Raw genomic sequence first — 24,879 nt, 5'->3', positions numbered from 1 at the left:
GTCTATATGGTAAAGAACTTTTGGATAGATCACCAACCTATAGATGCCTAAGGAAAACATTTCCATACTTTTCTTGGTATCAAGGTGGTTAGGAATTAGTCTTTTAATAGTTTTCCAAGGGAAATACTCGGACCATCCTTTGGGTTGAATGCGATCAGCCACCCATTTTTCTCTCATTCCAATCATCTTTGCGAGCTTGGTCTTGAAGGCTGTTGATCTTGTTGCCTTCAAGTAAATTTTATCCAACTTTATCCATTCAAAGCAAAACAAGGAGTTGCATTTTTCTAGAGTGTGCGTCATATCCTTCTTCCAAAAAGCAGTATACACACCAATTTTCTAACTTTCCCAGATTTCACATAGTTTTTGTAGATCAATCACCTTAAGGATGATAAGTGCAACGTTTGGTAGAACTAATATATAATCCTTGGTCAAACTATCTTTTTTCTTCCTCTAGGTTACCTCAGACCGTGAACTCATTTCTACATTCGATATTTCCTTATTGTTAAAACTTTTGTGCATTTTGCGATCACCTGCTACTTGAATAACCACTTTGCGAGCCAACACCTTTCTTTGTGATATGATCATGCAATACAATAAAGCAAAAACATAAAAACAAAACAAAATACAAAAAACATAACGGTGTTAGTACGTAGAATGAATAATCAAATAATGAAGAAAAAAAATCATAAGTTCTACCCACATGATCTCACTACAAGAAAATATACCTTTAATGACGCACGAACGATGACACACGCTAATTTATGACTTGCAAAAAATGTGTGTCATAAAAAAATGTCAAGTTTCTTAAAATCTGAACGATTTATGACTTACAATAATGTGTGTCATATTTAATAGTCATCCAAAAAAATAAAAAAGATAGAGTACACTTTTAATTGTGTGTCATCTGTAAAAGTCATATTTTAATTTCGCCATTATTTTTATCATGTACGCATGCTTTCCCGCTTTAAATGCTTTCAAAAACTTTGGAAACACTTTTTTGGGTTACGCTTTCTTTCCTTCTTTTCCCACTATGTCAATGGACCCTCGAGGCGGTGAACCCCTTCCCGACGCCGAAACCAACCATTTTAGATCCTCCGACTATCCTGAAGACGACAAGTCTACTCCTCACACCGGCGATGGCGCCAGTCCTGGGTAAATATATTCCCCTTTCTTCTGTTTGTTTCTTGAGAAAATTTGGGGATGTCGAGGAAAATCCTGAAATTATCAATTATCCATTGCTTAATTACACGTAAAAAACGTAAATTGAATCGTTATTTGTATACATATATGTATATGTTCCTTTAGATTTACTCTATTTCCTGAGAGAATTATAGAAAAAGTAATGAGAAAATTTGAGCCTTTTTCCTTTACCTTTTAGTTAATGACTTTGAAATTATTCGCAAATTTAAGTGAAATGGAAATACCCATTTTTTATTTTCATTTTTTGTTATAAGTTTGGAATTTATGTCATTTTAAAATAAAAGGAAAATAGGAAAAATTAGGGTTCTTTTTTTCTCTTTTTCTTTAGACTTATGTAGGATTATATTGATATGTTTAGAGGTATTTGTTTCTTTGAAAGGCCCCTTTTATCATGAATACTTTGGAAGTGATTTGTGAATATATTCGATATTTGGAAATTTGCAGCAAAATATTTGTAGGAGGTTTAGCGAGAGAGGCAAGTTTGGGTTAGTTCTTTAGCTTGTTTGTTGGAGATTTTTATTAATCTCCTTGAATATGATTATAGCACAAGTTGCTTTCCCCGTAGTCTGTTCCGATTTGGTTATTTTACGTATCTTCTATAATACAATTTCTTGAGCATTTTGGTAAATATGGTGAAATTAGGGATTCTGTGATAATGAAGGACTAGAAAATAGGACAGCCTCGTGGATTTGGGTTTGTGACTTATGTAGAACCTTCTTTGGTTGATAAAGTCATTGAGGACACTCATGTTATTAATGGGAATCAAATAAGACTCCTCTTTAGTCTCAATGTTTTGTTTATTGTTATGTTTCCTTACCATAGTCCGGTGTATGTTGCTTCGCTTTTGACTTGAATTACTGCTCTTTGGCTCGATTTTTGTTCTTTTAGGTAGACATTAAGAGAACAATACCAAAAGAAGCTTTTGGAAGTAAAGATTTCAAGACTAGGAAGATTTTTGTAGAAGGAATTCCTTTAACTGTATCCGAAGATGATACCAGTATCTTCCTTTCTTTAATGCATATAATATTGAAGCTTCATGCCATTTATCCGGAATGCCTTGATTCATCGTAGATATTTCTAGTAAATGTTAATCTATTTGGTGCAAATTGATAGATGAGTTCAAGGACTACTTTACACAATATGGAGAAGTCAGAGAACATGAATTCATGTGGGATCATGCCACCAATCGTTCCCATGGTTTTGGGTTCATCACTTTTGAAACGGAACAAGAGGTTGATGATCTCTTGGAGAAGGGAAACAAGATTGACTATACTGGATCTCAGGTATGAAGATTGTCCGTTGAATTGATGTTTCATGAAATACCTTATCGTCTTTATGGGCTATCATCTTTTTTCACTTTTAGATGTTACCAAATGATGGCATTTCCATGAACGCGTACCATTTCCATGAACGCGTACCATTTTGCTTTGACGAGATTTTACTTTCAGACCTTAATTATATTAGCTATAGTTCTTTTTACCCTAGCAGAAAATGAGTAAGGTGAATTTAGAGAATCCATTTTGTTATGTTAAATTTTAGAAACAATAAAATGAGTCTCATGATGTCTCCCTTTGCTGGTAGGTGGAGATAAAAAGGGAAATCAAGTAATACATTAGGCAGCCTCAGTTCATGAATGAAATAAAAATTTAAGAGCCATATGTAGTCAAATTTCAAAGCTGAAATGGACATATAGTAAAATAATCAGGATGTAAAGAGACACCTATGCTAAACAGGTTTAAGAGGTTAGTGTGTATTAAAAGTAAAGAATTAAAAGTCTTCACCCACAAGTGGCAAAATATAATGATTGTCATGATTGCTTTTGCAAAAATGGTGTACACATAATCATTCCTCAAGGCAAGTTAGTTGTTAATCACATCAAGTTGTCAAGCAGCATAATTTAGAAGATAAATCAAGTGTCGACTATTATGTACTTGTACTGGTTTTCTTCTCAAAACTTGAAATGCTTCTGCCCTCATTGACAAAAACCTAAGAAACTTTTTAGCTAGGATATTTTCAAGTTCATCAGCCTGTTTTACCTATACAAGAAGAAGAAAGTACATATATTAGAATAAAATGGGAGGAAAAAAATGCAAATCTTGTCCTGATATTAGTTAAGATAAACTTCTTATCTTGAATCCAACAAAGTATAATAGAAGAGAAGACATCATCCTATGAATAGCAGTTCAGATTTTAAAACAACATATTCCCTTTTAACATTAGATGATTAGGAGAAGAAAATAGGAGATATTTTCTCCTGAATAATTCATCTCAGGCCGGAAGAAAGCTTCCCTTTGAAAAATCAAAAACTAGATTTCAAAAGTTGAACCAAGTTCAACTGAAAACAAAGGCAATAAATTATTCCAATTTTTGTTTTGGAGGGCGGAGTGGTCAAGTTGCCTTCTCTGCATAATGAAGTTTCTTAATTAAGCAGGATCCTAATTTGTTGAATTACTTCCATTTGTCTTGCTCTGTGTTTTCATATCTTAATGCCTTGCCATGAAACTGGTTCTGACAGCACTAATTTTTTTTTCTTATACTTTTAATGAAAATTAAATTTTAAATACATTTAAGTTGTTGAGTTACCAAAAGGTTTATGCTATAGGCTGCAAATTGCTTATACGATATGGAGTTTATTATGTACTGGCTGTGCAAAATTTTGACATATTTGTTTTACTTTGCTTACCTTTTGTTGATATTGTTTTTGCATATTCTAAGCATCCTCATTTTTTTTCTCAATACAGGTTTGGCAACACTGCCTATTTGCACATATCTGTGGCTTTTATCCATATGCTCAAAGCTCTAAGTATGTGTAAACAAAGTGCATTATTTGATTACATCTAACGAAATCACTCTATGTGAACTAGGACTATATTGTTGAATTCATAGGCTTTGGTTTCAATTCTTCTTTGTGCAACATAGATAGTACATATGATTACAATATTTTTGATAACTTAATGTGAATATATTGTATACAAATGGATTGCTTATATATAATATGATATATATATATATATATATTAAGTATTATGAGGCATTAAATGTGATTTAGTTTGATTATTTGTAAATCTACAATATATATATATATATATATATAATTTACGAAATACAATCATGACACACGAATGTGTGTCATCTTTTTTAATGACGCGTGCTTCAATGACACGCAATATGAGTCATACATGCATGTCATAAATTTATGACACACAAATGTGTGTCATCTTCATTTATGACGGGGGCTTCAATGACGCTCAATGCGCGTCATAAATGCGCGTCATAAATGTGAGTCATAAATGTGTGTCATCAATACGCGTCATAGATTTATGAAACACAATTGCGCGTCATCTAAAATTCATGTCGGTGGGTTCAACGAAAGGCATTTGTGTGTAATCCGCACCATAGATGACGCGCAATGCGCGTCATTAAAGGGTTTTTTTAGTAGTGTCTCTACCCCTATGCTTTTATTTGGCAAGTAAATCTTAACCGCATGTTTTTCTAGTTCTCATGTTTTTGCAAAAAAAATCTAAGCAGAGGTTAGAGTGAGTTCCCCCTTTGAGACTTCAGACAGAGTTTCGGGCAAACATTTTGGTATAGTTTTGATATAAAATGCACAGAGTTTCGATACTATTAAAGGGGTCATCAAATTGTCCTTTCTGGTGCCCTATTAGGTCTGCCAGACTCTCAATCCTCACCCATTACAGGCTTACATACTAAGTTAAATTAGAGATGATACATTTCCCTATGTCCATACGGGGAAACTCAATTTTTCCCTCATAAACATAGGGAATATATACACATAAGCTAATCGCTAAGGCCCATGTGGAGAAAAATAATTTTTCTCACGTAAGCATAGCGTTCACCTCAAGCAAAATAGACAGAGCTAGTAAGAAGACTCTAAATATTGAATGGTTATAACACACATTAAGGGAAACTCACAATCCTTTTTCTTTGATCCAAACAAAAAAACTCAAACTAACTGAGTAACACTCATTTCCCGTAAACATTTTCGTACACAAGTCACAGATGTCACATGACTTTTAAAATATTTTCGCTTTTGAAAACTAGTAAAATTTTATTTCTATACATAAAACATTTTAATGTAATAATAATAAAAAGGTCATTAACTTTTAGTATGTAAAATAGTCTTAAAGTTCTAACATATTAAATTTTAGAATCATCAGAAGTCAAATACTTTCTAGAGTAATATCATTAATCAAATTACATGCCATCTAATAATATCAAAAGTAGACATAATTGTCATACAGTTACTGATGAGGGAACCTTTGATTTACGATGTCAACTGCACTCCTTACTCCACTCGTACTTATACCTACGCGTGAAACCAACACACACTAAGTATTCACTTAATTAGGCATAATAATATAAATGAGGTGTAACCAAAACATAAGTATATCATAAAATAACAAAATACAAATTAAATCGTATAAATCATAATAATACATAGAACATGCTTGGTAAACCAAGTTTCTTTCACATAAACTACAAAACAATATTTAGTATGCCCAACATACTTATCAATCAATATTTTCGTAAATTATTCTTTTATTTTCCCAATGTACGTTGAATGAGAATGCATGGTACATGAGTTGTACCTAAGTGTCGATATGGTAACTCACAAACTCATTATGAATTTCGTGGTTGTACACATAGTGTCGATATGGTAATTCAAAAACTTATTATGAATTTCATGGTTGCACACATAGTGCCGATATGGTAATTCACAAACTCATTGTGAATTCCATAGTTACACACATAGTGCCGATATGGTAATTCACAAACTCATTATGAATTCCATGGTTGCACACATAATGCCGATATGGTAATTCACAAACTCATTATGAATTCCATGGTTGCACACAAAGTGCTGATAGTACACATAGTACTGATACAAAAATGCAACATATGCATTAAACAAAATTGATTGATAACTATCATACACGAAGTATACCGATATGCACCTATGACTCTCAATGCACATACAATGGGCCTTTAAATCAATTTCACAGAATAAACATTTATTCAGAAATATCAATAGATGTTAAAACAATATAGAAATTCATCCATCTATGTTAGAGCAGTTCCTACTTTAAAATTATTCGTAAAATCATTTTCATAAACTGAAAAAAATGTTTCAAAATACTATAAAACATGTTTTTATAAAAATATTCGAGTTCGACTCATCGCAAGTCATCCTGAGAACATAAAAGTACAAAGTAAATGCACTCACCTGGTATGCCTCACTATTATGCCTTAATGATGTTCGACTATTTTGCTATTTTATCCTTGCCTTTCTGTTTGCTTGACTCAGGAATTTGATTACAGTATAAACAAGTATCCATAATCACACATACAATATAAATGTTAGTATATTGTCTAACATTTATACAAAATAATAATACTCAAAAGTATTATTATTTTCGAATTCTAATAAAATTTATCCTAACTTAAAATTTCAGAATGAATAGTATATGTACTCATCCTACAATATCGATACGTATCTTCTATGGTACCGATACCCACTTTGGTATCGATACCATTCTAGCATTATGGAATTTCATTTTTATTACGGTATTTATACCTTCCTCTTGGTATCGATACCTACACCTTAGTATCTGATACTTCTTTAAATCGGTATCGATATTATTCATCCAAATCCTATATTATCTTTCCATTTTCACCTTATAGTACCGGTACTGTTCTTCCAGTATCGATACCCTTACCCAGATTTTTCCTCTTTTACTTCAAATTTTACCCAAATTTTACCTAAATCTCTTACTCTTATCTCCAACCATACCATCAAACTCATTATCACTTATCCAAACTAACTTACATCCATAGATCTCCTTATAACATCCAAAATCTCTAAAGAACACTCAAAACTAAAAATCACACTAAATTTTCAAACATGTTTTCAATCACTTTATAAGGCTCCAAATCTCTTACTTACATCTTTGACAAGTAAAAAATGCTTTTAAACTCCAATAACTGACCGTATATCATCAAATCACTTAAAAACTCAATTTATTAAATCACTAATCTCTTAGTTTTATCCACTCTTAAGCTTTCCTTAAGTTTATATATCACTTAAGGCTTCAAAACCAACCCAAAAACGAAAGGAAAACCTAACTTGAAGAAATCTTACCTTTGCTATGGAGGTACGGGGATAAGAAGAAGAAGAGTAGAGAACCAAAGTTTTCATCTTATCATTTTCTTCTCTTCATCTTTTAATAAATATCTCTAAAAGAATCAATATTAAATTCATTTCCTTCTAAAAGACCATAATGCCCCTCTATCCATCTATTCTTAATAATAAGACTTAAACACAATTTCCTAAATCAATCCTTATACTTTTTAATTTATTCAAATTAACCCACCAAAATTTAAATCCTTTCACTATAATCATTGACCCGATGTTTGGGGTATTACAATTCTCCCCCTTAAGAAAAAATCAATCTCGAATTTTAAGACGTACCTGATGCGAAGAGGTGTGGATATTGTTTCCTCATGTCCTCATCTCTTTTCCAAGTAGCTTCTTCGACTTTATGATTTTACCAAAGAACTTTGACTATAGGAATCTTCTTGTTACGTAGTTCTTTATTTTCTTGAGCCAAGATTCGTATTGTTCTTCTTCGTAAGTCAAATCTGGTTGGATCTCTATTTCCTCTAGTGTGATAATATATGAAGGATCTGTTAGGTACTTTTTGAGCATCGACACGTGAAAAACATTATGGATCTTGTCCATATCGGGAGGCAAAGCTAACTGATAAGCTACTGGTCTAACTCTTTTTAAAATCTCATAATGTCCAATAAATCTCATACTCAACTTTCCTTTACTCCCAAACCGCAATACTTTCTTCCAATGAGATACTTTCAAAAATACCTTATCTCCCACTTGATATTCAATATATTTTCTATTTAGATCAACATAAGACTTTTGTTGATTGGAAACTATCATAAGATTATCTTGGATAATTTTCACTTTACCTTCCATTTCTTTCAATAAATCAGGGCCGACTAGATCTCAATCTTTTAGCTCAAACCAATTTAATGGTGTTTGAAACTTCCTCCCATACAAGGCTTCATACGGAGCCATCTTAATACTCAATTGATAACTGTTATTATAGGTAAATTTTGCTAAAGACAAATATCTTTCCCATGATCCTTTGAATTCAATCATGCATGCTCTAAGCATATCCTCCAATATCTAAATAGTTCACTCTGACTGACCATCTGTGTGTGGATGAAAAGTCATGCTGAAATTTAGTCGTGCTGAAATTTAGTCGTGCTGAAATTTAGTCGAGTACCAAATGCCTTGTGCAAAGAATTCTAGAATCTTGAAGTAAACCTTGGATCTCAGTCAGATACTATCGAAACAGGTGCTCCATGCAGCCGAGCTATCTTTTTATATACAACTTCGTATATTTATCCATGGAGTAATCCATCCTAACTAGAATAGAGTGAGTTGTCTTGGTCAATCTGTCTATAATTACCCATATTGAGTCTTTTTTAGTGGGTGACAAAGGTAGCCCTGAAACAAAATCCATAGTTACTCTTCCCACTTCCCCTCAGGAATGGATATCAGTTGGAGTAATCCACAAGACACTTGATGTTTAGCTTTCACTTGCTGACACGTCAGACATTTTACAACAAACTCTGATATAGCTATTTTCATGCCAGACCACCAATAACGACTATTTATATTCTGATACATCTTATTCCCGCCTGAATGCATAGTCAAAGGACTATAATGTGCCTCGGAGAGGATATTTTCCTCAGTTCTTCATTATCGGGAATGTAAAGTCTTCCACGATAATATAAACATCTATCAGTCCTGATTTCGAAGTCTTTTTTCTCACCCTTTTCTACTTGTACAATTCATGCCAAACATTTTCCATCTTTTCCTTGCAGCTCTTTTATCCAATATAACAACGTCGACTTTAACTAAAGCTCAACAATCAAGGCGCTATCTTTCTTTAATGATATACATGCATCCATAGGTCGTAAAGTTGCCAAAGTCTTTCGGCTAAGTGCATCAGCTACCGTATTAGCCTTTCCTAGATGATAATCAATGATCACATAATAATTTTTTAAAAGCTCGATCCATCTTCTCTGCCTCAAGTTCAGTTCTTTTTTAGTCAACAAGTACTTTATACTTTTGTGATCTGTATAAATGTGGCACCGCTCACCGTACAGATAATGATGTCAAATCTTCAAAGCAAAATCTACCGCTGCCAATTCTAAGTCATATATCAGGTAATTTCTCTCGCGAGTCTTCGTCTGTCTCGAGGCATAGGCCATAACTTTAATTTCCTACATAAGCATACATCCCAACCCATTATGAGATGCATAACTAAAAACTACATAGTCTTTTCCCGACTTAGGTTGTACAAGTATTGGTGCCTCTGTTACAATCCTCTTCAGCATTTCAAAACTTTCTTGGAATTTCTCCGACCGAACAAAAGGCACATATTACCGTAACAATTTAGTTAGCGTTGAAGCTAACATTGAAAACTTCTTTACAACCTTCGATAATAACCAGCAAGTCCCAAGAAACTCTGAACTTCGAAAATATTCTTTGGGGGTTTCCAATCTACTATAACTTGAATCTTTTTAGTATCTACTCTTATGCCTTCTGCGAAAACTATATGGCCAAGGAAAGCAATCTCTACTAACCATAATTCACATTTGGATAGTTTGACGTATAACTTTTTCACTCGAAGAGTCTAAAGAACAATACGAAGATAAGCATCATACTCCTCTCTTGACTTTGAATACACCAAAATATCATCGATAAATACCACCGCAAATTGATCCAGGTAAGGTTGGAATACTCGATTCATGAAATCCAAAAATGTTGCAAGAGCATTTGTCAAGCTGAATGGCATCACCACAAATCTGAAATGTCCATATTGAGTCCAAAAAGTTGTCTTTTAAATATCATCCTCTTTTATATTTAATTGGTGGTATCCTGACCGAAGGTGTATCTTAGAGAACACTATTGCGCCTTTCATTTGATCAAACAGATCATTAATCCTCGGAAGAGGATACTTATTCTTTATTGTTACCTTATTTAACTGTCAATAATCTATGCATAATCGTATAAACTCATCATTTTTTTCACAAAAAGCACAGGTGCTCCCCAGGGTGAAACACTATGTCTGATAAATCCCTTATCGAGCAGCTCCTACAATTGGGTCTTTAATTCTCTTAAATCAGTTGGAGCCATTTGATATGGAGCCATGGAAACAGGTTCAATACCTGGGTAAACACCAATCTTAAATTCCACTTCACGATCTAGAGGTAAACCCGATAATTCTTCCGTAAAAACATCTAGAAACTCCCTAACTGTTGGAATATCATTTAATCTCGCTTTTGATATTCGAGTGTCTATTACATTAGCAAAAAAGATATACACCCTTTTGACATCATTTTCTTTGCAGTCATTGTTGATATCACATTGGATGGTGATTTCATTTTTTCACTGATTACTATGATTTCTGAGCATTCTACATCCTTCAAAAATAATCACTTTTTACGATAATCAACCCATCCATGATGTGTAGACAACCAATCCATGCCCAAAATATTTTCAAATTCGTCAAAAGGCAATTTCATCAAGTTTACCAGGAACACAACCCCTTGAATCTTTATCGGTTATTTTTTACATACCCAAGTTACCTTTGCACAATGAATTATAGGGTTTCCCACTATCATCTCACTAAAGATTGGTTATAAAGGAATTCCTCTAGCTCTAGTCAACTTTGTACTAATATAAGAGTGCGTAGAACCAAGGTTAACCAAAACAAATACAGGTTCATCAAAAAGATAGAATGTACCTGTTAAAATCTTCGGGTCATCCTAATCCTCATTAGTCTTAATATTATAAATTTGGGTTACACTCTGTGTCTTTTTTTGCGATATTGACTCAGATTTTCCACCGGATCTACCTCTTCATCTGCCTTTATTAGATGATGCTATTTATCTCTCAGTTTGTACTAATATATCCCTGGATCTCTTAGGACAATTTCGAGCATAGTGACCAGTTTCACCACAATAGACACAAGCACCATTGAGCAATCTATATACTCCATGATGAAATTTGCCACACGTCTGACATGGAGTAGTTTGTTCTTCAAATGCTCTACACGAGCTAGCAGTAAAAGACTGTGATTGTTTATTCTTCTGTGAAACTGTAGCAGAACCATCTCTATTATTGTATCGAGAACTCAAACCCTTGTCTCTCTTAGCATGTAAGGAAGTTGAAGATGTTCCAACTCTTTTTCCTATTTGCATACGCTTCTCTATGGCTAAAGTCTCCTCTTGAGCTCTTTCGATGGCCTTAGCCCGGTTTATGACTTCTTGCATGCTAGGCAAGTTTAAAGCCAACATTATCTCTTTCAACTTAGGCTTTAATCCCTCGATGAACCAATCACGTCGAGCCTTATCATTGGGAACTACATCAGTAACAAAACGACTCAGTTTGTAATACTCAGCCTCGTACTCATGCACTGGTTGATCATCTTGTTTCAGATTAAGAAACTTCAGCAGCATCGCCCGCATAAACTGCTCACCGATGTACTTGTTCTTGAATTCATCCTGAAAGAACTGCCAGGTCACTTGCTCAGGTAGTGCATACATCGTAGTATTTTTCCACCACACTTGAGCTAATCCTCAAAGTAAAGATACAGCTTCGTCCAACTTTTCATAATCTGAGCAGTGAAGAATTTAAAGCATCACTTTAACGTTGTTTAACCATAAATCAGCATCTATAGGACCTTCATCCTCTTCTCCCCGGAACTCAGGAGCTTCCAAACTTCTCAGCTCTTTATGGATTAACATTTGTGGTACTGGAGGAGCAAGGGAGGCGGATGAGATTGAAATTGAGTCAAGATTGCATCAAGAGCCTACATAAAAGCTACAAACTCTGGCACTGGCATATCCTGATGTACCGGTGTACTAGCGTTTTCAGACTGGATCAGATGCTCACTATTAGCTTCGTTGCTTTCGCTACCCTTTCCTTATCTAACTTCTTATTCAACCTCTCTCCACAAATTCACAGATTTAGACATCTAATAGTACATACATAATAACTCAAGTTAGTAAGGAATGACATCAATCATATTCTAACAACACCATATTAGTAACCTTGACATCTTAGTGCCGTGTAAACCCTTTTTAAAATAAAATACACTCAATTTTGGCCGAGAATCGGCTAAACCTATAGCTCTGATACCAATAAATGTAACACTCATTTCCTGTATACATTTTCGTACAAAATGCCACAATGTCACATGACTTCTAAAATATTTCCGCTTTTGAAACTAGTAAAATCTTGTTTCTATACATAAAACATTTTAATGTAATAATAATAAAATGTTCATTAACTTTTAGTATGTAAAAAAGTCTTAAAGTTCTAACATATTAAATTTTACAATAATCAGAAGTCAAATACTTTCTAGAGCATTATCATAAGTCTAATTACATGTCATCTAATAATATCAAAAGTAGACATAATTGTCATACAGTTACTGATGAGGCAACCTTTTATTTACGATGTCAACTACACTCCTTACTCCACTCGTACTAATACCTAAGCGTGAAACCAACACACGCTAAGTATTCACTTAGTGAGACATAATAATATAAATGAGGTCTAACCAAAACATAAGAATATCATAAAATATCAAAATACAAATTAAATCGTATAAATCATAATAATATATAAAACTGGCTTGGTAAATCAAGTTTCTTTCACATAACCTGCGAAACAATATTTAGTATACCTAACATACTTATCAATCAGTATTTTTCTAAATTATTCTTTTATTTTCCCAATGTATGTTGAATGAGAATGCATGGTACATGAGTTGCACCTAAGTGTCGATATGTAATTCACAAACTCATTATGAATTCCATGGTTGAACACATAGTGCCAATATGGTAATTCATAAACTCATTATGAATTCCATGGTTGCACACATAGTGCCGATATGGTATTCACAAACTCATTATGAATTCCATGGTTGCACACATAGTGTCGATAGTACACATAGTACTGATACAAAAATGCAACATATGCATTAAACAAAATCGATCGATAACTATCATGCATGAAATATGTCGATATGCACCTATGACTCTCAATGCACATACAATCGGCCTTTAAATCAATTTCGCAGATTAAACATTTATTCAGAAATATCGATAGCTGTTAAAACAATATAGAAGTTCATACATATATGTTAGGGTAATTCATACTATAAAATTATTCGTAAAATCATTTTCATATAAACTTTATGAAAATGTTCCAAAATACGATAAAACATGTTTTTATAAAAACATTCGAGGTTGACTCATCGCAAGTCATTCCAGAACATAAAAGTACATAATAAATGCACTCACCTGGTATGTCTCACTATTATGCCTTAATGATTTCTGACTATTCTGCTATTTTATCCTTGCCTTTCTGTTTGCTTGACTCGGGAGTTTGATTACGATCTACACAAATATCCATAATCACACATACAATATAAATGTTAGTATACTTTCTAACATTTATACAAAATAATAATACTCAAAAGTACCATTATTTTTTAATTCAAATAAAATTCATCCTAACTTAAAATTTCACATTGAATAGTATCGGTACTCATCCTACAGTATCGATACTTCTCTTCTATGGTATCGATACCCACTTCGGAATCGATACCATTCTAGCATTCTGGAATTTCAATTTTTATTACGGTATCGATACCTTCCTCTTGGTATCGATACCTACACCTCAGTATCGATTCTTTTTTAAATCGATATCGATATTGTTTATTCGAATCCTATATTATCTTTCCATTTTCACCTTATAGTATCGGTATTGTTCTTCCAGCACTGATACATTTATCCCATATTTTACCTCTTTTACTTCAAATGTTACCCAAATTTTACCTAAATCTCTTACTCTTATCTCCAACCATACCCTCAAACTCATTATCACTTATCCAAACTAACTTACATCCATAAATCTCCTTATAACATCTAAAATCTCCAAAGAACACTCAAAACTAAAAATCACACCAAATTTTCAAACATGTTTTCAATCACTTTCTAAGGCTCCAAATCTCTTATTTACATCTTTGTCAAGTTAAAAATGCTTTTAAACTCCAATAACTGACCATATTTCATCAAATCACTTAAAAACTCATTTTATTAAATCACTAATCTCTTAGTTTTATCCACTCTTAAGCTTTCCTTAAGTTTCTATATCACTTAAGGCTTCAAAACCAACCCGAAAACGAAAGGAAAAACCAACTTGAAGAAATCTTACCTTTACTATGGAGGTACGGGGATAAGAAGAAGAAGAAGAGTAGAGAACCAAAGTTTTCAACTTGTCCTTTTTCTCCTCTTTAACTTTTAATAAATATCCCTAAAAGAATAAATATTAAATTCATTTCCTTCTAAAAGACCATAATGTCCCTCCATTCAATCATTCTTAATAATAAGTCTTAAACACAATTTCCTAAATCAATCATTGTACTTTTCAATTTATTCAAATTAACCCACCAAAATTTAAATCCTTTCACTATAGTCACTCACCCGATGTTTGGTGTATTATAAAATGTCATAAATATTAAACCATAAGAAATTACACATTAGTACAACTATTTATTGATAATAAATAAATAAAATGATATGACAAGTTGAAATTCAAAATAAAATAAAATGAAATAAAAGGAACACAATTTAAATACCATTCAAATTCAACATCTTCAAAAATAAAAATAGCGTATAATTGATTATAACTTGACTCTTTAACCAGTCACCATTGAAGTTGCCAAGCTATCGAAACAATCCTTAAGCTCTCGGGCTTTCTTAGGTCGGGATTGACCCAACTTAATTTTGAAAACTAGTGTTTGGGAAAACAAAATATTTGGAGTTGTCATCAACCTTTAGGTTAGGTAGGTCGAATACCTAAAAATATCATTTAAAATATTTTTTAAGAATAATTAATTTAAAAGATGAAACTAGTCTGTATTAAACCAGAAAATCATCTCGAAGTGGGCTAGGGAGTTGGTTATATGTGGGGAAGGGTGAGCACCCCTACAGCGTCCAAATTTGGTACCTAATTAACTATATGTCATATTTATATTTGAAATTTATAGCTTCGAATAGTATATAAATTATAATCATTGTCTTTAAAATTAATTAAAAATAAAAATAAATATTTAAAAAGGGTATTTTTTATACGACCGATCCTCATAAAAATACTCCTTCTAGCAGAGTGTTCCGTGTTTTCGAACTAGCGTCTAGTCTTAAAGCCAATCTAAAAAATAGCAGAATTTATGGGATTCATGTGCCAGAGTCTGACCTTTGTAGATGGGTAGTCTTGGTTTGGTGTACAGTGGGAGCTCTACCTTCTGACTATCTAGGTTTACCTTTGGGAGCTAAGAGAAATTTAGGTGCTCTTTGGGAACTAATTATAGATAAATTCCATAGAAGGCTTACGAGTTGGAAAGCAAAAATTGTCTTTTGTTGGGCATCTAACGCTAGTGAAAGTTGTCCTCTATAGCCTTCTGATATATTTTCTCTATATTTTCCATATTCCAGGGGTCGTCCTCCATCAACTGAACTCCTTGATATCAAATTTCCTTTGGGGTAGTTCTAAAGATAAAAGAAGATACATTGGATAAAATGGTCAGAGGTTTTTTCACTGCTCAAGTTTAGGGGATTAGGTGTCTACAATTTGATTTTTAAGAATAAAATGTTTCGTGCTAAATGGGTGTAACATTTTGGGGATGAGAGGGAGAATTTGTGGAGATAGATTATTGTTGTCGGAATGATCCTTAAGCTTTCTAATTTGCTAGCATAAGTATAAACATTTAAAAGGACAACATATAGGTTTAGTGCAGGTTCAAGGACAACATTAGAGAGGAGTAGTAGTTTATTCTTGAAACTTAAATTCGCAACACGAAAACCGTAACTCGAAAATGAAATTTGCAAGTCGAATTTCATTTTCGAGTTGCGAATTTCATTTTTGCGTTGCGAATTTCGTTTTCGAGTTGCGATTCTCGTGTTGCGAATTTCATTTTTGAGTTGCGATTTTCGTGTTGCGATTTTCGTGTTGCAATTTTCGTGTTGTGAATTTAAGTTTTCTGCAAATTGAAGCTTGAATGAAGTGCATTACTTCAACCAAAAAACAAAGACAATTACTAACTTCACAAGGTTAAAGACTAAACTTTTTAGTAGTATTGGCAACAACCGAATGAATTTACTAAGCAATCTAAGTGAAATGGTTAATCTATATATTGAAATTATGAGTAAATTTAACATCAATTTAAATATGAAAATGATTAATTATCTAATAATAATAAAAAATTTTCAAAATAAAAATAATTAAAAAAACTAACCCTCGATGGTTGATTTTTCATTTGTGGCCATGAATGGTTGTGAGAGGGTGGCTATGAGAGATGGAGATGGAGGGGGTCGCCGGATATGGGGACGGATGTCTCCGGAGATGGGGACGGATGTCGCCGGAGATGGGGACGGATGTCGCCGGAGATGGGGACGGATGTCGCCGGAGATGGGGACGGATGTCGTCGGAGAGAGTGAGAGATGGAGATGGGACTGAGTTGCGATTTAGGGGTTTAGGTTATGAGTTACGATTTACGGGATATACTATTTACATTTGTGTTGCGAAATTAAAAGCTGATTTTTGAAATTTACATTCGCCTTGCGAATTCGACGAAAATCGTGTTGCGAAAATAAAATTCGTGTTTCGAATTTGAAACGCGCTTTGCGAATTAGAAAATCTTGTTGCGAAAAGGAAACTTGTGTTGCGAATTTAAAAATCGAGTTGCGAAAAAGAAATTCGTGTTGCGAAATTGTCAAATTCAAGTTGCGAATTTGACTTCTATGTTGCGAATTCCAAATTCTGTGTTGAGAATTCCAAATTCGTATTGCGAATTTGGAAACTGTGTTGCGAAATTGGAGTTCGTGTTGTGAATTCGAAATCGAGTTGCGAATTCATTGGTTATTTTTGCAAATCCAAAAAAAGTTGGTTAAAATCGTATATTATAAGGCATTTTCGGTCACTCAAGTTATTTTCTTCACTTTAACCACTATTATTACTCTCTAAACTCTTTTCATTTAGAAGACGTAATTGATGCATGTTACATGACGTGTGAAACAAACATTTATTGTTTTTATTTAATTATTAACATTGTTATTTGATCCTATTGGATGACATTACAGCCGAATTTATTTTTAAATATCTAAAAAAATATTTTAAAATTAATCATAAATCATTAACATGAACATTAAAACAGTCATATGAACATTTGTTGTTTAAAGAAAAAAAGAGAAGCGTGAAAAGAAGGTGGAAAAAAAATGAAGTCATTATGGACTTGAGAAAACATAGAACCATTGCATGGATCCTTGTTTAAGCCCATAGATCAACTTACTAAGCTTATAGACCATGTCTGTACCTTTGAGATCAGACCGGTAACCAAGGGGTAATTTCATGTACACTTTTTTAGTTTTTTATCCAACACTACGTTTAAAAATGCGTTGTTTATATCCAGTTGCAGTAAATGCCATCCTTGGACTGCTGCAAGAACAAGCAAAATCCTAAACGAAGTCATTTTTGCAATAAGTAAAAACATGTCGATGTAATCAATCCCCTCAACTTGTGTAAATCTATTCGCCACCAACCGGGCTCTGTATCGATCAACCGAACCATCAACTTTATGTTTGATCCGATACACCCATTTACAATATATATCACTCTTTCCTTCAGGTAAAGAAACAATGGACTGAGTATCAAGAGATTTCATGGCTCGAAGCTCATCATCCATGGCATTCCTCCAAGCTGATGAATGAACAACTTGATGATAAAATGACAGTTCAAACTCAGAAGAAACATTGGAAACAAACCCATAATTTTCATATGAAAGTCTCTAGGAAGACAAGAAATCTTCAATAGGATAAGAAACACGGGCACTGTTGCAATAATAACATTAAATATACGATTGTCGCTGAGCAACACGAGAAGACCGTGCTGCTGGATAATGTTTCCAACAGACTGTTGAACCATGCCAAAAATGATATGCTTAGTATTACACATCTCATCATTAACATGGTATTCCATAGCAATCTCGTGACGATTGTGTTGAACTGGCAACGAAACATTCTTCCCATGCTAAGGTTCCAAAACAGACGAATGATCCACCAATTCAAACACAACATTTGGTAAACAAAAATCCTGGAAGACATCAACAGAATGATCAGATAGTTGAATATTGTGAAAGGGGAAAGTATCCTCATAAAATACCACGTTTTGAGAAACCACAAGCTTTTGAGTATGTAGCACAAACACTCGAAATCCCTTGACACCAAGAGGATATCCAAGAAAAACAACTGGTAGAACACGAGCAAAAAATTTATCTTCTTGTGATTTCAACGTGGAAACAAAACCCAGACTTCCAAAAAACCTTCAAACGATCATAATCTGGTAAATGACCATACAATAATTCATAAGGGACTTATTGCTTAGGACATGTTATAGAAGTCGATTAATCAAAAACATTGCAGTGGGCAAGCAATCACCCCAAAATCTGAGTGGCACCTTGGACTGAAAATACAAGGCTCGAGCTACAGATAATAAGTACTGGTGTTTTCGCTCAACCAAAGAATTTTGTTGAGGTATTTCCACACAAGAAAACTGATGAATTATTCCTAAACTAGCGAACAACTCAGTGAACTTCAACTCGGGAGCATTATCAGACCTGAACCTCTTGATATCAAAGCCAAATTATCTTTTCACCATGGCAATAAACGCATGTATGATTGAATGAACATCAGATTTGTGCTGTAGTAAATACACCCAAGTAGATCTCAAAAAATCATCAACTAATGAAGTCTGATTCGAATAAGTATTATGCTTGTAAGGTCCCTATATGTTACAATGTATGAATTCAAAACGTTGTTTAGTGTGTGAACAAGAAATAGGAAAGGACGATCGTTGTTGCTTAGCCAACGGGCAAACTTGACAATAATATTTCTTATTAACAACTTTAAGAGACAAAATGTCCTTAAAAAGATGCATAACATAAGAGATAGGATGACCTAACTTGTTATGCCAAACAGTAAACAAACCACTAGAAACATTATTACAAAAGAAATTAGATCCAAAAAAATCATTTGAAGCAAATAGAGGCCTTGAAACAGCTCACCCTTCCCAATCACTCGATGAATGTCCTGTATCAAACAATTCATTTTGTAAAAGAACACACTAAAGTCAGAATCGATTAATAAAGAACATACTGACATAAGCTTGAACTGAAAATTAGGTACAAATAATACACCATGCAAAATAAAATCGATAGAAAATTTGATTGTTCATGTAAACTTTACTAATATAGTGGACTTGTCTGGTAAAGTAACTGAGTAACCCACGATAGGAACCAATGATTGAAAGAGAGATCTTGAATATCACACATGTTGTGAAGCTCCAGAATCCAAAATCCAACAATCAGTTTTTGCAACATATAAATCTTCCATATGCGACAGATGATTACCTTGCATTGGAGTATTAATGGATGTGGAGGGAGCATCCAAAGAAGAACCAGATTGGAGTTGTGAAGTAAGCATTGCAATTAACTGATGACGTTGCTGAGGAGTGAACGCGTCACCAACCATAGAACTCGAAGATTCTTGATGAGAAATGATAGAAATAGTATGAGCCACCTGAGATCCCTTACCACGAACAACAAAAGATCCATTCTTGAAGCCATATCCTAGTAGAAAACCATGCAATCTATAACATTTATCCCTTGTTTGACCAAGAATGTTACAGTGACTGCATGGTCTATTTATACGAGTACAGATTGGGTCTTGACAGTAAAAATAGGTTCTAAAATAGGAAGGACAAGCTGAACACTTCTTTGATTTTCTTCTTGAAGAATCAAGGAAAAGACTTTAGAAATCGAAGGTAAGGGATCTATTAAAAGAATTTGTCCCCGTACATGAGCAAAAGACTCATTCAATCCCATTAAAAACTTAAAGAATTGCTCCTACTGTTGTTTATTAATCATACGTTGTACACCCTCACAAGTACAATAAAGGAAACTGTACAATTGTTTAAGAGAAAATAATTCATCCCAAATTATCTTTAGCTGCGTATAGTAGGTACTTACTGATAATTGATCTTGCACAAGCTCACACAGACGTTTCTTTAACTGAAACAATTGAGGTCTATTCGATTGTTAAAAACGATCGACCAAATCTTTCCACCTTTCTGCTGTGGAGGTGTGATAAAGCAAGCTCGCAGCGATGTCTTTAGAAACTGAATTCAGGATCCAAGAGATCACCAAGTTGTTGACCCTTGTCCAAGCATGAAACTGGTCTACCATGGACGAATTAGGGGCAGCAATCGAACCATCAATAAAGTCGAGCTTGTTATTGGTAGAGAGAGCAAGCATCATCGATCTTTTACAACTATGAAAATTGTCAGTAGAGAGCAATTGTGTTGCCAAAACAACACTAGGATTATCGGTTTGGTGCAAATAATAGGGATTACTCCCATTATCGAAGTTGTCATTCAATAGTGTAACCATGATGAAACACGAAAGTGTGAAGAAAAATTATAAGAAAACTTGGCTCTGATATCTTATAAAATTCAAGGAAGAAATGAAGAATGACTCAATTTTTCATTTTTCAAAAAAATATAAGGTTGCTACTTATATACAAATATTAAAATCTAATTGCCAAGATTAACAGAAGCTAACCACCCTAACTTACTAACGATTAACTTTAAACGATGAAGTAACCTAATAATGAAAGTTCGAGATAAACAATCAATGATTGAAGGAGAAGGAGAATGAGAAGGAGGGGTAAGGAACTTTCGCTAAGGAGTCAGCAATAAAATTGGCTTCATAGTAGATTGAGCAGAATTCAACTGTCCAGTTTCAAACAACAAATTTAGAAATGACACGCCCAGTGCGATCAGACTTGAACATGCAGAGGGAGAAGTTGTCATTTTGAAGGCTACAGAGTAATCAGTTTGACACTGAATGCGATCAAAACCTTGATTCCAAGCGATCATGAGACTTTCAGAGATGCCACCAAGCTCGGCAAAAAGAGGGGTAGAAGGGTCTAGCAATCTGGTAAAGCCAACGATCCATTTATCAGCATTATTCCGTAAAACACCACCAGTACAACCACGAGGAGGGTTAGTTGAGACCAAAGCATCAGTGTCAAAGTATACCAATCTTGAGAAGATGGAATCCATTGAATAGAAACTGGAGAAAGAGCCGTTAAAGGCCTTAGACGATTAGAAGATCCTTCAATGAAATAAAAGGCCCAGTTCTGACTGATTATACGCAGATCATCATCGTGGATTCAGAAACTTGTGAATATTGTTGAGTTTTTGTGTTTCCAAGCTTAGCAAATTAGAGAACAAAAGAATATACTCCAGGGAATATTGATACATGGGATGATACAATGAGATTTGACATTTCAGTCTTCAAGTTGTAGGTTATCAAAACTAAAGAGATGCTTAGTGGTTGCAATGTTGTGCCAAAGAACCGGATGTCCGAGTAGTCCTGAAGAACGCGGAGAGTCGAATTTTTTAGCTTTTATATAACTTTTGAAGATAGAAAAAAAAAGCTTTAAGAATCAAAGTAGTGAAAGTATGGTAATTAAAGGACTAAAAAAGTATTAAGCCATTTAAAAAAATTAAACCAAGAGAGGGAAATGGAATATAAATCCAGAAAACATTTCCCAGCCAAATCAAAAGATAGAGAAGAAGCAAAAGGTTGAAATGGAACTTCATTTAGAGTGCACAGATATGAGTGTCTGGAAAGAAGCTCTCTCCACGTACAAATATCGAATCGAATCTCTAAACAAGCCAAACTTGGTTTCTCTCGACGAATTTTACAGCGACGAACTTCCATCTCTTCTCCACCAATGAAACCCTAACCCTTTCATTTCCACCTCCGAATTCTCCCGCCTCATGCAATGGAAGCTCACGCGCGGCAAATGGAGGCCCCGTTTGTTAGATTTCGTTTCCTCTTTGGAAGACTCCTCGGTAAAGTCCGCTTCCCAAAAGGCTTTCCGGTTCCTTCCCGACACCTACAAAGCCATTTCAGAGCTCACGGTTTTGAAAGGAGTCGGCCCCGCTAAGGTTGGTGAAAATATTTTGTTTCTTTTGAATGTTTACTGTTATTAATAGGTGATATTTGATCCGTCACTAATCTTGTTTATATTCTTAGCAAATTATTATTTTTTGATGTGGTAACAGCATCATATATCTCAACGAATAAGGCAACTCTATTATTTTGTCGTTGACAGTATTTGTTGGAAACTTTTCTCCTCTGGATGTCTGATTGAAGTACTTAATTCAATCTGTATAGAAGACACTGAAGATTTGGCTATGCTGTATTTACTAAAAATTGATTAATGAAAGAAGCTGAATTCGTGATGTTTGCATGTTTGACAGCCTTTTTACAATCTTATAGAATCAGTTAGTTGGTTCCTAACTCATATAGTTAGAGGGTCAAAATCCATTTCCTTGAAATTTTCATACTACACACTAACTCGCTACTATCTTCACCAACCTTTTCAACCTTTATTTTCCTTAACCACAAACATCACTCTTCCTACGCTGCTAATCCATTTCAACATATCTTTCATCTTTCCACTTCCATATTTTACTTATCCATTTCTATTTTACTATGTTATTTGCGAATATCAGATTACATTCAATGTAATGTGGAGTTATTACCAGAATCACGATTGGGCGCACTCGTATGACTCAGAACACATAATCGAAATCATATCATAGTCGGTCCCCATTCTAAGCTTATTTGTTGGCTCTATCTGTTCATGGGTCATGATCTATCGCATACTGTCATGGCGGCAGATCAGTTAATTGTCTGTAGGCAATTTTCCTTACGTGCGTGATCCATGGGATGATGGAATACATTTCTAAAGGACGGTCTATGTTTTTATTACAGGAATTAAGTTCAAAAGGTGACTCCTTCACACCTTCAGATGTAGAAAGGTCTCTGTGGAGTTCAGCTGTAGGTGTAAAGTTGCAATCTTCACCGACAGTTCCGGACAATAAGATCAAGGGAAGCAACAAAAGAAAGAGAAAGCATTGATTTAGCACTGTGGTGGATGATGGAAACTTTTGTCAGTTCTAACTTGTTCAACTGTTTACCTGATACTAGCACTTTATAAATGTGATGATGTGCCTTGGTGATATCGGACAATACAAACTTGGAATGTAGGCAAAATATATGGGCACTTGTGCCCAATTTCTTACAAATTAATTTCTTTTATGAGATGGTATGGTCAAGGTTAACCCTTAGATATTAGTTGAAGTATTCAGAGTAACTTTAGTATGAAATTATTCGAGCGAAATGTTGAAGTTAATGATAGGTTTGATATCTTCTTTTTCTTGCCCCTACTTTTGCTGATGGTAAATTTTATTAGAGGGTCAAATTGTGAAGTGCAGGAGCTTTAGCTTTAAACCACAGCATTGCAGAAGGCTAAATTGTGATGAGGGTGGACGCAAGTAATTAAAGAGCAAGCAAGAAGCCACGTCCGACCTCACCATTATAAGGATGTACAGATTGGACATTTAAACCCACAAGCAGACTAGGGTTGGCCGAAGGACAATGTTCTATTTATGGACTCTTTAATGGTTTAGTCTAGCTGTTAGCAAATTGAAAAAGAAAAAAAAAAGGTATCTAAATTTAAAAGTAATTTACACCAAACATGTACCGATGGAATTTTCATTTTCCTTGATAAAACAAAATGCAGTTTAATTTAACAAAAAGTTGCACGAAAAGAGCGGGTGTTTATTCTTCTCGTAACCACGTTGTCGCCGGAGCAGTCCCCATTTGATATTTATTTTCTATAAAAACAAGGCACACCAAAAGGAAATGTCGTCACCGCCCACCCTCACTGGCTAGGCTGAATTGTTACAGAATTTTTTTGGTATTTACACGTGTCCACATTTCATTCGCCGCAACACATCTCGCTTGAAGACCCTTCCAAAAGGTCCCCAGTGTATACTATGCACCGAGAGGGGCCTCGACTGATATCTTCAACTTTCAGGTCTCTTGATTCTTCGACCTCATTCAACGGCTTTAACTACCAAACTGGTTCAGAATGACTATTCTTCCTGTCATAACCATTATTTTTTGAAAAACCATTAAATATTGTTTTAAAAAAACAATTAATGTTTTAAAAAATAATTATGACTTTATTTTAAAAAATTGTTGATTTTGAATTGATTTGAATTAGATTGAAAGGGAGTCGCCATCATCATTTGAGTTAAGTAGGTCGAATACTTAAATATGTCTTTTAAAACAATTTTAAGAAAAAATCGTCTTTAAGACAAAAGTTGGTATGTGTTTACCAAAAATTCGATTTAACGGGTCCAAGAATCGATTACGCGTGGGGAAGGATTAACACCCTCACAGCGCCCAAAATTGATACTCAATCGCTTACACATTGTCGTAGTATTGGAAATTATGAATCGAATATAATGTTAAATTATGATACAAGCATTGAACATTGATTAATTTATTCCGAATTATTAATTTAAAGAAAATCCTTTAACTTGATAAGAAATCTTGAAATTTGCTATCATCCGTCAGGAAA

At 34.1% G+C, this 24,879-nt stretch overlaps 1 protein-coding gene and 1 pseudogene across 1 annotated transcript; both read left to right on the top strand.

Moving 5' to 3' along the window:
- Positions 1 to 983: 983 nt before the first annotated feature.
- LOC120147264 lies at positions 984 to 2,808 on the top strand (annotated as a pseudogene).
- Positions 2,809 to 22,219: 19,411 nt separating this feature from the next.
- Positions 22,220 to 23,369, top strand: LOC120147251. Its single transcript, XM_039160682.1, has 2 exons — positions 22,220 to 22,390; positions 23,223 to 23,369. Exons 1-2 carry the CDS (start codon positions 22,220 to 22,222, stop codon positions 23,367 to 23,369), a joined length of 318 nt encoding a protein of 105 aa, XP_039016613.1.
- Positions 23,370 to 24,879: the final 1,510 nt, after the last annotated feature.

The sequence above is a fragment of the Hibiscus syriacus genome, unplaced genomic scaffold (genome assembly GCF_006381635.1).
Source record: "Hibiscus syriacus cultivar Baekdansim isolate YM2019G1 unplaced genomic scaffold, ASM638163v2 tig00002511_pilon, whole genome shotgun sequence".
NCBI classification, from domain to species: domain Eukaryota; kingdom Viridiplantae; phylum Streptophyta; class Magnoliopsida; order Malvales; family Malvaceae; genus Hibiscus; species Hibiscus syriacus.
Note: the sequence above shows the minus strand (reverse complement) of the source record. Positions and strands in the feature narration are given on the sequence as shown.

Coding starts and splice junctions, on each gene's coding strand:
- LOC120147251 (XM_039160682.1), top strand. CDS start 22,220: ATGCAATGGAAGCTCACGCGCGGCAAATGGAGGCCCCGTTTGTTAGAT. Junction 22,391..23,222: donor AAGGAGTCGGCCCCGCTAAG/GTTGGTGAAAAT, acceptor TTTTTATTACAG/GAATTAAGTTCAAAAGGTGA.